General features: G+C 39.7%; 2 protein-coding genes across 2 annotated transcripts in view; one reads left to right on the top strand and one right to left on the bottom strand.

The window, feature by feature from the left end:
- The first annotated feature begins 250 nt into the window (after positions 1 to 250).
- Positions 251 to 3091, top strand: DKK4 (dickkopf WNT signaling pathway inhibitor 4). The gene is made up of 4 exons (XM_059384440.1): positions 251 to 361; positions 874 to 1024; positions 1496 to 1648; positions 2841 to 3091. Exons 1-4 carry the CDS (start codon positions 251 to 253, stop codon positions 3089 to 3091), a joined length of 666 nt encoding a protein of 221 aa, XP_059240423.1.
- Positions 3092 to 4776: 1685 nt separating this feature from the next.
- The window catches only part of POLB (DNA polymerase beta), a 27311-nt gene continuing 19119 nt past the window's right edge, over positions 4777 to 12968 (bottom strand). The window contains exons 11-14 of the mRNA XM_059384153.1: positions 12486 to 12572; positions 6790 to 6854; positions 6152 to 6291; positions 4777 to 5018 (exon numbers count right to left, since the gene is read on the bottom strand). Of these exons, the coding sequence (XP_059240136.1) occupies positions 4924 to 5018; positions 6152 to 6291; positions 6790 to 6854; positions 12486 to 12572 (387 nt within the window). The 3' untranslated portion in view covers positions 4777 to 4923. The remainder of the gene's footprint in view (positions 5019 to 6151; positions 6292 to 6789; positions 6855 to 12485; positions 12573 to 12968) is intronic.

The following is a 12968-nucleotide window of genomic DNA, read 5'->3' as shown; positions in this document are numbered from 1 at the left end:
TTGTTGAAGCCTGTGTGGGGTAAGGAGGGAGGAAATGAAGGGGGGTGGGGGAGAGAGAGATGAGGAGACACATCTGGTATAAATAGTTCCAGAAGGAACCTGCTCATTCAGAGTTCACACACCTCACAGAGACGAAGATTTGCTTCCCCTTGGAGAAAAGCAGTTCCAGACGACCTTGCGGGGTTTCCGTTTGGCTCTCTTGTGGGGTTGGAGCAGCCCAGTTTGGAGGGCGCGGAGAGGCGCTTAGAGGATGGCGGTGGTGGTCCTGCTGGGGCTCAGCTGGCTGTGCGCCCCCCTGGGAGCTCTGGTTCTGGATTTCAACAACATCAAGAACTCTGCCGATGTGCACGGGGCTCGGAAGGTAAAGCGCCCATAAGGCAGCAGGGGGCAGTTCACGAGGTGGGGGGGGGGGGTAAGGCTCACTGAGGGGCAGTGGGCAAAGGGATGCGACTCCCTAGAAGAAAAACATCTAGTGGGAATGGCACAAACACCAACGTTACGGGTACTCCACCTGTAGCTCAGCTTCTCGAGGTTCTGGATGTAGACCAACAATCTCACCATCCCTAAAACGCATATCAGAAGGCATTTTTCTTCCATTGTCAAAAGGGCACAAGACCATGAAATCCCGAGTTTTAAAAGTAGGACGATTTTTTCGAATGCAACCTTTGCAGCACATAGGTTTATTCATCGGAGATTTGATTTCCCCTTTGTGGGAGAAAACCAATTATATCGAAAAATTTCAGCGCTGCCAAAGGCCTTTCAGCACATGCGAGGCGCCACTATGATGTGGCTTCGTCCATCCCCCACTTTGAATTCAAAGTCCTCTTCCACCTTGTTGGGTTCCTCAGCCCCGTGACAAGTTTTTCCTTACAGGGTTCACAGTGCCTGTCTGACAAGGACTGCAGTTCTAGAAAATTCTGCCTCAAACCGCAAGATGAGAAGCCATTCTGTGCTACTTGTCGTGGGTTACGAAGGAGGTGCCACCGTCACGCTGTGTGCTGCCCTGGGACGCTCTGCGTGAATGGTAAGCTGTTGTAAACCCCTGCAGGGTGGTGTTGCCCCAAGGAACAGTGGTTTTCTATTGAAGATAGCATATGAGTGTCGTAGGCTAGAATATTCCAAGATGGGCACTCTCCGAAGGTCTCCTGGATTCACGCTTAAAGTCATTCATGCAGCTGCCCTTTCTTAATGCAATAAAATAGTTTATTTCCTGGCGATAATTTTTGTCAACAACTTAGAGATAATGATTTTAAAGGAAGGGGGTCAAGAGGGGATCTTTCAAATTCTTTTGTTTTCACTTGGATTCCACTACTTAACTGCTTTCTTTGCCGTATGTGCATGTAAATATTTAGTGCATGTGTCCCAGAAATCTTGCAAGCTATATATAAACTGAAGGCAGAGGTACTGCCAAACTATGTAACAGTGTAATAATCAGCGTGTCTGTGGTCCTAACCCTTGAAGTTAATAACTCCAACCACACCTGGTTGTCCCTCAGATGTTTGCACGACAATGGAGGATGCCGCCCCAATACTGGAAAGGCAGATCGATGCGCAAGATGATGCGGACACGAAAGCAACGACTGAGCATCCAATTCAGGAAAACAAACCCAAAAGGAAGCCAAATATTAAGAAACCACAAGGCAGTAAGGGTAAGAGAAGCATTCTGGCACCTTTTTCTTTTTTTTAAGAGAAAAACATTTCCCGGGGCACTTGGGTGGCTCAGTCCGTTAAGCATCTGCCTTCAGTCCATGGGTCCTGGATCAGAACCACTGCTCAGCAGGAAGCCTGCTTCTCCTCCTTTTACCCCTCCTCTTGTTTGTGCTTGTGCTCCTCTTGTTTGTGCTTGTGCTCACTCAAATAGATAAATAAAATTCTTAAAAAGAAAAGAAAAGAAAAACATTTCCCCCCCCTCGGCTTTCAAGGATAGGCCGAACCTGATTTGATTCCTCCCCACTCCAGAGACACAGAGGGATTATGTCCTGTTTCTAATCTCTCTCCTTCCATGGCTTGGAAGATCATGTAGGGAGTAGCATAAGGCAGTCAGCCACTGAAGAGGCCAGGGGACTAGCCATAATCATGAACTAGTTGGCAGGAAAATCTTTAAGTGAATTTTATACACATATGTTTTTATAGTCAGTAATTTAATAAATGGAGGTTTCCCTAAGTCCTCAGGATATAAAATAAAAGAGAAACGAAAGTTGATGAATCAACAATTTTTATTCTTAAAATGCAAACTTCACTAAGATGAAGCTAATTCCTATCTTGGACATAAAATAACTGGAATATTTGAAGGCAGTGGATTGGCCAGTCTGTGTCTCCAAGGCTAAGCAGCCCCTTTATGAGTCATGGTCTGTGTCCATATAAATCCCATTTAATAAAACACTGATGAGGGTATTGATTTCATTCCTCAATACTGGAAATCTCATCTCTCTTTTTTTATAAATGATTTTTTTAAAGGTTTTATTTATTTGACAGAGAGAGATCACAAGTAGGCAGAGAGGCAGGCAGAGGGGGCGGGGGAAGCAGGCTCCCCGCTGAGCAGAGAGCCAGATTCCAGGCTTGATCCCAGGACCCTGAGATCATGACCTGAGCCAAAGGCAGAGGCTTAACCCACTGAGCCACCCAGGCACCCCTGGAAATCTCATCTTTCTCTGAAAATGTTTGAACTTAGCAAATTTCCATGTCCTCTACTTTTGGCATAAGAGCTAGCTCTGGGAGATCTGCGTTCTGCTTTTATTTTTACTTTGTGGCTCTAGATCCTACACCTTCATCCCAGCTACAAGCCCCCCACATGGCACTTTGCCCCATTTATTGTGACAGCCCACACGAATCTTGTTACAGGACAAGAGGGAGAAAGATGTCTTCGAACTTTTGACTGCGGAGCTGGACTTTGCTGTGCTCGTCATTTCTGGACTAAAATTTGCAAGCCAGTCCTCCTGGAAGGACAGGTGTGCTCTAGGAGAGGGCAGAAAGATACGGCTCAAGCTCCAGAAATCTTCCAGCGCTGCGAGTGTGGCCCTGGACTATTATGTCGAAATCAAGTGACTGGCAACCGACAGCATGCAAGGTTAAGAGTATGCCAAAAAATCTAAAAAGCCGTAAAGATTTCAAAATAAAGATAACTCCTTATTGTATTCAAACAGAAATGTCAGACATTAATTTAAAAATCTTTCGATAATATCTCTGTAAATCAAGTCTTGTGGCAACTGGGATAGACTGACCTAGAGCGCTGTGAGGTGCTCCCTTGAGGATGAATGAAAACTGGTTTTGGCTTTTTGTCTATTTCTGCAAAGTAATGTGACTCCTCAGAAAAGTTTAATTTGATCTAGTGACTCAATTAGTTCAAATAAATCTTTACATAATTTCTGGTGAAATTCTGGTACATGACAGTAGCTTGGGGGTAAAAAAGTGATGGTCTGCAGCTAGTTCTTATCTTACCAGTGAAAATTATCACAGTAAATTAAGGGAAAAATTTTTTCCTTAAAATCCCTCTTGTTTATTTTCTTTCATTTCCCTCTTGTAAGGGAAATGCCCCTTCACTACAAAATACTTTGGTTAATAAAGAAATAACATTCAAAAGGTAGTATTTTACGTGTATTATAGTCCTTTGCAAGTTATAAAGCATTACCATGTATTTTGTTTTCAACAGCTTTAATCATTTGATAACTTTTTACATTTTATATTTATATAACTTTAATTATATAAATTAATATCATTTATATTATATACATATGCTTTATATTTTAAATTACATATACTTAAATAATTATGTGTAATTTATATATTAAATTATATTAATCTAGTTATATTAATTACATGGATTATATAATTTCAAAGCTAGGATCTTCAAGGAGTGTTTTTACTCTCAATAGCTTTACTTAACCATTTGATAATTTTTTTTTTTTTAAAGATTTTATATATTCATTTGAAAAGGAGGGAGACAGAGCACAGGCATGGTGGGAGGCAGTGGCAGTGGGAGAATGAGACTCCCTGCTAAGCTTGGAGCCTGCCCTGGGGCTGGATCCAGGACCTGGAGATCTTAATCATCTGAGGCCCCCAAGTGCCCCACTTGATAACTTTTTCTATTTTACATTTATACTTATACTTAATATAAGTATACAAATTTACATATAAAGCCAATGATATAGAATATATAATGTATATAATTAACATAATTAATCTATTTTATATAATTTCAAAGCTTGGGCTTTCGAGGAACATTTTTATTTATATGCTTGACCATTTGAACTTAAAAATTACCTTGGAGGAAAACTAGGGCAAATAAGGGAAAATTCTGTTTGAAGTTGAAGATTCAGGCCATATTTTGTACATATGGGTGCATATTATAAGTGGTTTTGCTTAGGGAAGCTTTTTTCTCATGAATTACAACCACTTTTAGATTTCATTTAAGAGATAAACCACACAACTAGTCTTAGGTTTTTAAGTATATATGACAAAATTGAATATGGGGTCCAAGACAACCCAAGAAAAAAATTAAATTATGAAGGTCACTAATTTCTAAAGAATACTGAATCATCGTCCAGTTCATGCCCAGTCACTGACTAATCTGTAATAAATGGGAGGAAAAGTAATAGGGTAATGTGGTTTACAGCAGAAGGGCAGAAAATGAGAAAATAAAAATTCCCACTGAACATTGCTAACATCTCATCTTTTCTCTCTACTAAATCCTTAGTAAAGTGTGATCATGAACATACGTGATGTGTTATTTGCTAATAAAATAAAACTTATTTGCTAATAAAATAATAAGAACATCTGATAATAGTATGAGCGGCTTTATTGACTACAATGCAAGCTAAGGTATGAAGAAGAAACGATCATTTAAAAACACCAAAGACCCTTACATAGCAAAGGTTAAGAAATAAATTAAGAATCCTGCTGAGTTGAGCTGGCCTGAGGACAGGCCTCATTCACTCCGATCCTTGGGTTCTCGGTATTTCCACTGGATGTAGTCAAAGATGTCTTTCTCGCTATCCACTGGCAGAGGCTCTCCAGCAACTCCTGCAAGTACAGCGAGAAAAGAAACTTACAAACTGGTTTTGGAATTTAGTTATGAGGGTTTAGGGACGACAGTTGAATGGGGACTCACTTTCAGAAGGAAAAGAAAATGGTAACTAAAACCACTAACCTAACTAAACTAGATTAAACTAACTAAAGCCACTAAAACACGATATTGACCTCCCTCTCCCCCGATCCTCGCACACGAGCTTGTGTTCAAGCTTTGTCACATAGATTACCAGTACTATAAAAGGAACCTGAATATCCCAACTGGGGCCACTGAAGTGATCCTAATCCACAATTTTCCTCTCTGCTGGATCTCCACCATAGTCACCGGGGATCACAGGAAATACTCTAGTTAGTTTCCTTTGTAACTCAAAATGCAGAATCTTGGGCCCCCCTCCAATTAGCTTCTGCATTTAATGAGGTGCCCATGAGGCACGCACACATATTTACATGTAAGAACCACTGCCTTCATCACCTGGGAAGAAAGCCCTATTTTATACTTTCAGGACAAAATGACAAAATCTTTATTTTCCTAGTAGAGAATAATAAACAAACACAGTACACTGTGAAATGTTAAAAAGCATAGATTAAGCAATTCTTACTCTTTAAACTTTTTTTAGTTTTTAAAAAATTTTTAAGTAAACTCTGTCATGAGCTTGAACTCATGACCCAGAGATCAAGAGTCACATGCTTACTACTGACTGAGACAGCCAGGTGCCCTAACTCCTAAACTTTGGAAGGCATGCGGCTGAAGCTACCAGGTTTGTCCTGGCACTAAAAGCAATGATACCTAGGTTCTTCAGAAGTCTTGGAGATACATGAAAAACAAACAAACAAAAAAAACCACTTTAGACTAATAAGATTTTTTTACTGACCATCATTAATTCAGTCTAATAGAGCTAGAAAGAACTCTTGCCATCAAAGCTTCCAATTGAGGGCCTGAGAGCATGTATGGATTTAAAGACCCTTTTGTTGCCTGAGGGACTCACAATACAAAGAAACTACAATTAACTGGCAGAATTACTTAAAGGCTTTTGAGAGAAACCAAAGCTGCTAAACCAAAGTAGCCTTGAAAATAACTTTCTCTCAAGATGACCAGGATTATCTCTAATGCAGACACAAATACCCACCAGTGACTCCCAAGGGACGGATTGTGTACTCATTGATTGTGAAGCCCTTTTCTAGGGCATGAGCTCTCATATTCTTATTGAAAATATCACTCCCGGTGAAATAGAGAACACCGCAGTAATACTGATCCTTGGGTATCAACCTAAAATAAATAGATAAACAAATAAATCTCTCACCACACATTTTGAATTTGACAAAAATAGGACTCTTATAATCAATAAGGCACAAAACACCTACAATAAGTCTATGTGGTCTAATAACCTAGGGAGGAGACTATCATCAGGTAGACTGTTGAAATTACTCCAAGCTCGCAGTTAGTCTAGCTTTCAGTAAACTATGTCCTGCAAGACGTGTGGGGAAAAGAAAACCAGGAGCATGTATTACAACTAACTTTCCCGTAGTTAACTACTTTTGAGCTGTGGAAGGCATCACGATGAGATACAAATCTAGAGAAAATAGATGATATTCTGTAGACAGTCATTATTCTTTGCATATTTTCAGGCTAAGCATTGTCTATACCACAAACATACAGCATTTCAGAATGAAAGGGGGTTCTAGACATTTAGGTGAATTCCAAGATACACAGAGGACAAGGAAAAAGGGAAAAATTAATAGGTCAGCAACAAATTTCGAGTAATACCTTATATCAATTCTCCTGTGTGGATACTCCTTTTCATCATTTTTACTGGGAAGCTGGCAAACACCCTAAAATGGATATTTCAAAGAATGCTTAAAAGACGTTTTTAAACTTCAGGCTTAACTTTAATTGAATGTTGTTAAATGTGAGGTTTTTGCTTTGAATGCAAGCAGTTTTAGACTCCTGGGCACTTTTAACTTAGTGGCTTTTCTATGCAGTATGTCTTGTCACCACCTTCCTCTTGTGCTTTGTGGTAATTGAAGAACTACAGGAAACAGCAGGCAAGGATTCTAGGTATGAGGGTTTGGTCTTTGTGTGATTCCAAACAAGAGCTAATCAGGGAAAGCACCACACATGAAAGACACAGACCAAAACAAACAGAAAAGCAACCTGGAAGAAACAATTATGATGGAGGGAGGACAATCAGCTATTAGTAATATTCCAAGATAACAGAAAATATTCCATACATGAAGGTCAGAATACTACAAAAAAAGAACACTTAAGAAAAAGGTTTAAATCAAAATTAAAAGTAGGAGAGCGGAAGTAGAAGAGTTTAAAATTGAGGAAATCTCCCAGAAATAGAAAAGACAGATGAAAAATAGGAAAACTGTAAAGGATAAGAAAATTACAGGATCATTTTCTTTCTTCTCTACAGGTGAGTTTTCATTATACTTCTACAGTTTTCAAACAAACGTTATCAAGGTCTATTTAGTAATCTTTTTCCTTTTACAGAAAAATGGGCCAAAATTCTGGACTGGGGAGCAACCCATAAATATATAAAAAGAGCCATAAATATCAGAAACTTCCAATTAAAAAAGTTTCAAATGCCACACTCAAAGAAAAGCACACATGTGACAGGCTTCTGGTCCTAAAGAACAGTCAACTTAGTACACAGATCACTAAACACTATACTTTTTCACTTAGTAACATAGAAAAATTAAAACCTAGAATCTAAAATGGGTATTTTCTTTAGCTGTTGCTATGGCTGAGAGATTAAATGAAACCTGTTTATCTTCAACATATGAAACCTACCTTCTTAGGCATTAACAAGTTCCAACTCAACCTTCAGATGCTTTCCATCTGGAATTACCATGAGGTATTACCTTGCGGATATGGATGTTCGAGTGCCACAGGCAATGATCTTGCCGTTTGTCACATCAGTAATAGGATTTTGTCTAATGGCTTTGTTCCTTTCCTAAAGGCTCATTTTATTTCCTGCACTTTTTCTGAAGTGTTAATGTTAAGGAATTCCTCTGTATTATTGTAAATTCTTTATTAGATTGAGTGGATTAGTGTTGTTTGGCATTTCAATTGAGTAGCTTCATGCAGAGCGTCTGAAATAAAGCCCCTTTTGTTGCCTCAGGGTAGTCAAGGGATCTTCTATTGTCCCTTGAATCCTTACTGTAGATAGATATTTCACAGAAAATCATCCCGGGCCAAACTTGCACAAAATGCTAAAATCTGTAAGGTACTCACCATATATGAGGAAAACAGGCATCTAAATGCAGAGGAAAATTTTATTCTCCTTCCAAAAGCTATTTTATTCATAGGAAGGATAACTCAATTACCTAAAATCACGACTTTACAAGAATATCTGAAGCATTAACCCTGGCTTTCCTGAGGTTTGGAGACTATTAGTTTACAGGAATTCATGTTTTGAAGAGTACTTGAAAAACACATGAATGGTCATGGTTTTTTTTTTTTTTTTTTTAAGATTTTATTTATTTATTTGACAGAGATCACAAGTATGCAGAGAGGCAGGCAGAGAGAGGGAGAAGGAAGCAGGCTCCCCGCAGAGCAGAGAACCCGATGCGGGGCTCTCTCCCAGGACCTGATGCAGGGCTCGATCCCACCACCCCTGAATCATGACCTGAGCCGAAAGCAGAGGCTTTAACCCACTGAGCCACCCACGTGCCCTGAATGGTCATGTTTTAAACAACAGTCAATAGTTACGTTAACAAGAGGTTTTGAAATCAAGTGGATATAGAATAAGAATGGTTTATTCCACTCTATATTTCTGTTTTTTGTAATCTCTATGCCCAACATGGGGTTTGAACTCACAACCCCAAGATCAAGAGTCCCATGGTCCACTGACTGAGCCAGCCAGGCGCCCAGGTTTATTCCACCTTGTAAGCTGAATTCATTGTGTGGCCAATTTCCTTTCAGAAACAGAGATCCCAGCTTCTTGGGCTATCTCTGCTAATAATCTCACCCCCTCATCAATGCTCTGACTCCTGCCACGCTTCCCTGACAGGCTAACTCTCTGACCTCAAGTCCTTCTCCAAGGCTCCGCCCCTCATATAGGCGGTTTCCAGCCATCCTAGTCAATGGGTTTCCTGCACATCCATCTACGCAAACCCTGCTCTTCCTCTTTTAAAAATAGTACTTGTTATCTTAACCTAACATGCAATTTACTTATTTATTATGTTCATTGTTAACTACCAGTCCCTTCTCAAACCCCCAAATATAAATTCAGTTGAAATTCACTGGTACATAAAGCTCCTAGAATAGTGCTGGGGACGTTAAGAGATGCTTAATACATAGTTGATGAACTAGCCGAACACACCTCCTCCTCCCACTGGTGCTCATTCTCCCTGTCTTGTTCTTCCACACCTCCATTCTCCCTCACTTTCTGACCCTCTTTTTGTTTCCCAATTTACTCCTTACCAGTCGCTTTCATGGATCTGCTTCCAAACAAATATTACATCTACATTATATTATATTGTATTATATTAGCATGGCACTGTACAATTCTTTGGGGATCCAGTCATATGAAGATACATGTACAAACCCTTTCAAGTTTCCATGTATATTACTTAATTTGATCTGCATAATAGTCCCTTGACACAGGAGAAGTGTATCATTTTAGATGAATTTATTAAGGCCTTACAGAAGCAAAGCAACTTGCCTAACATCATACAATTAATTAGTAATGGAGACAGAGAAAGATTTGATAGCTTCCATATCCAAGTTTATTCCTTCATAATGCAACACACACCCTTTCCTCTGCAACTAGATATAAATCATCTCTTATTGCTTCTACAATAAATTGATTTGAGAGCAAATCTGGACTGCTCCTCACCCCAACAAATACTAATTATAAATGTCAAAACTGCAGGCTCAAACACGGCATTTTTTAAGCTTCAGAGACTATATGAGCCACACGTTCAGTACCTGAACTTTATACGAAAGCCATCCATCCACTGAGATGGATTCCGGCATCACAACACAACATCACAACACAAAGGCCTTAGTTTCCAGCTCTAACTGTCAAGTTACCTTGCTCAATTGTCAAATCAAAAACAAAAACTGCTTTCTATTTTTTTAACCTGCTTTCTTCTGGAAATAGATGTGAGGGATTCTCTTTCTGGCAATAGCTGTCTGTGTGCTGCTAGGAATACGAAAGGGATTGGGAAGGCCAGATAGTGCAAAGGTTTCCCCAAGTCTAGCCCTGTCCTAGGACTGGTGAGTGGCCCTAGTCTTTCAAGTGTCACACACACAGTAAGGGCTGCATCAGCCTGGTTGCAGCAGTCACTGGAATCTGACTGTGAGACAAAGGTCTTCTCTGCTACACTGAGCAGCTACTACTGAGATAAGCCCATTCCACCACTGCCAGCAACTCTGCATGTTCACATTCACATGGCTACCCACCTTTCCCTTTCAGCTTATATGCAGCCCACCAGCTTGCAATGTTTCTTTGTATTCTTGCTAGCGGGATTAATAGCCTCTGCTGTGTGTAAGGCTAATATACCTCTGGGTTATTAGCCTCTGTGTTTCTTCTGGATCTCTCTTTGAGCACAGCACAATACTATTCAAACTGCAAAAAAAAAAAAAAAAAAAAGCTTCTGCTACCACATCGCATAATTACCTTCCTGGTTGTTGACTCTGGAAAGAGCTGATGGGCCTCTCCAGTACGAAGACTGAGGGCCTTTCGCAGAGATGACTATTGGAGGTAGACAGTTGGGGCAGAAAGGGTACCCAGAATATGCTCAGGCATACCAGGACATTTTGTTAACAATGAAAAAATTTTTTCAACTTGTCTAGCATGTGTTATTTTTAGGATTTTTATCTGAGTGTTCTTTAAATGTAAAATTTGTGCACATTCATTTTAAGAATTGATAAAATCAATCTCAGTTTAAAAGGGATACTCCTAGAACATATATCAACCCTATTTTGAATAACATCCCCTGTGTCTAAGGGCGCCTGGGTGGCTCAGTTGTTAAGCCTCTGCCTTCAGCTCAGGTCATGATCCCAGGGTCTTGGGATAGAGCCCCACATCGGGCTCCCTACTTGGCGGGGAGCCTGCTTCTCCCTCTGCCTCTGCCTGCCTCTCCCCCTGCTGTGCTCTCTCTCTCTGGGTCAAGTAAATAAATAAATTAATTAAAATCTTTAGAGTTTAAACAACAACAAACATCTCATGTGTCTATTTCTGGGCATAGAGTAAAAGCTCTGAATCTGATAGATTTGGGAGAACAGTTCATAGATTTGATTCCCAAAGACTGACTAGAATTTTTATTTTTACTTTTCCCAAAGTTCTTTTGAAAACATTATAAAATGTGGTCAACTTGGGCGATACAGTTTCACAGCCAATTAAAATCACCATACTGAATTTAATGACATCATTTTTTGGGTGTCTCATAAATATACACAACATTAAGTCTGCCATTTTAACCATGTTTAAGTGTGCGGTTCTACAGCGTTAAGTATATTCACGTTGTTGTGCAACTACCACCAGCATCGGCCTCCAGAACTTTTCATCCTCCCCAACTGAAACTTTCTATCTGTTACATAGTGACTCCCTCTTCCCCTTCCCTACAGGCCCCTGGCAGGCACTATATTCTACTTTCTGAAAGACATGATATTTCAATCATCTATATCAACCATCTTCTACTTTTAAGCCAAAAGCACTGTCAAATCCATGCAGTAAGACTCAGGTTAATATTAGCATGTCCGTTCCCCCAAGGCACAGTCTCTTTCCATTTCACGCAAAGAACTTGGGAAAATGGGGACTCAAAGTATGAATTTCAGGGAGCGGCAGAAGAAAGGTAACTATTAACCATAGTCCTAGATTGCCACTTGCCTTCCTGTCAGTTTTCATGCAGGGACATTTATTAACCTTTTTTAATGCATTTGGCATTTGTCTTGAATCTTCAAAGCTTTATCTCCTAGGAAGATTACAGGATTTTAACAGTTCATCATGATGGGTGTCACTGGGAAAATCTCGGCGAGCGTCCCCCTCCTATTAACTCCTCTGCTTACCGTGCCACAGAACTTGTCTGTATCACACACCCCGATTTCTTTTCTTTCTTTGGTGTTGTAATAGATTAACATTCTTCAGACACTTCTAACCTTGTGTACTGAAGAATTCTGAGTCAGAGAATATGAGAACATTTGCTATTTTAAGGAAAACTTATGATGCATCAAAGTCACTTACAGAAATTTTAAAAAGGAGTAGATTATGCCTAATTATGTATTCCAATGGCACAGATTATTTACAAAGTGGGGCATTTAAAGCAAAATTCTTTACTAAAATATTCTGAGATTAGCATCCTGTTAAGTCTTCTTTCTATAAATTCTCATGGATATGCTATTTATTGACTGTAACGCTAAGATGTGGTGAGGTCACATACTCAGAATAGGTACTGACCAGTTTCCAAGGGTTTTTTTTCCCAGAAGTGTTAACTCAAAAGAGTACTTACCATGAACTTTGTTTCACCTTTTGACAGAGTATCTGTAATAAAATGGACCTTCTGTAATTGCTCCACAACACGATGTAACAGCTTTGGCTATAGAAACATAAATAGGAAACAAGAAAAAAAGCAATTACTCTTTTATACCAAGAAAACATTTTTAACAGGAGTTTTCTGATTATCTATGGAGAAATGCCTAGTTTCCCTCTAAGTACTTTTTTCTTCTAACACAAAATTCACTTATCAAATGAAACATCTTTTTAGGAACCATCATTCTTCACCAATATCATGATACCCCCAAATACACATCATCTGTGTTTATCTGTGTCATTAAATCAAAAAGTTAGCTGCTTCATCTTTAAAAGGTATATATTCTAGGGCGCCTGGGTGGCTCAGTGGGTTAAGCCACTGCCTTTGGCTCAGGTCATGATCTCAGGGTCCTGGGATTGAGTCCCGCATCGGGCTCTCTGCTCAGCAGGGAGCCTGCTTCCT

Source organism: Mustela nigripes, chromosome 18, assembly GCF_022355385.1.
Source record: "Mustela nigripes isolate SB6536 chromosome 18, MUSNIG.SB6536, whole genome shotgun sequence".
Classification (NCBI taxonomy): Eukaryota; Metazoa; Chordata; class Mammalia; order Carnivora; family Mustelidae; genus Mustela; species Mustela nigripes.
Note: the sequence above shows the minus strand (reverse complement) of the source record. Positions and strands in the feature narration are given on the sequence as shown.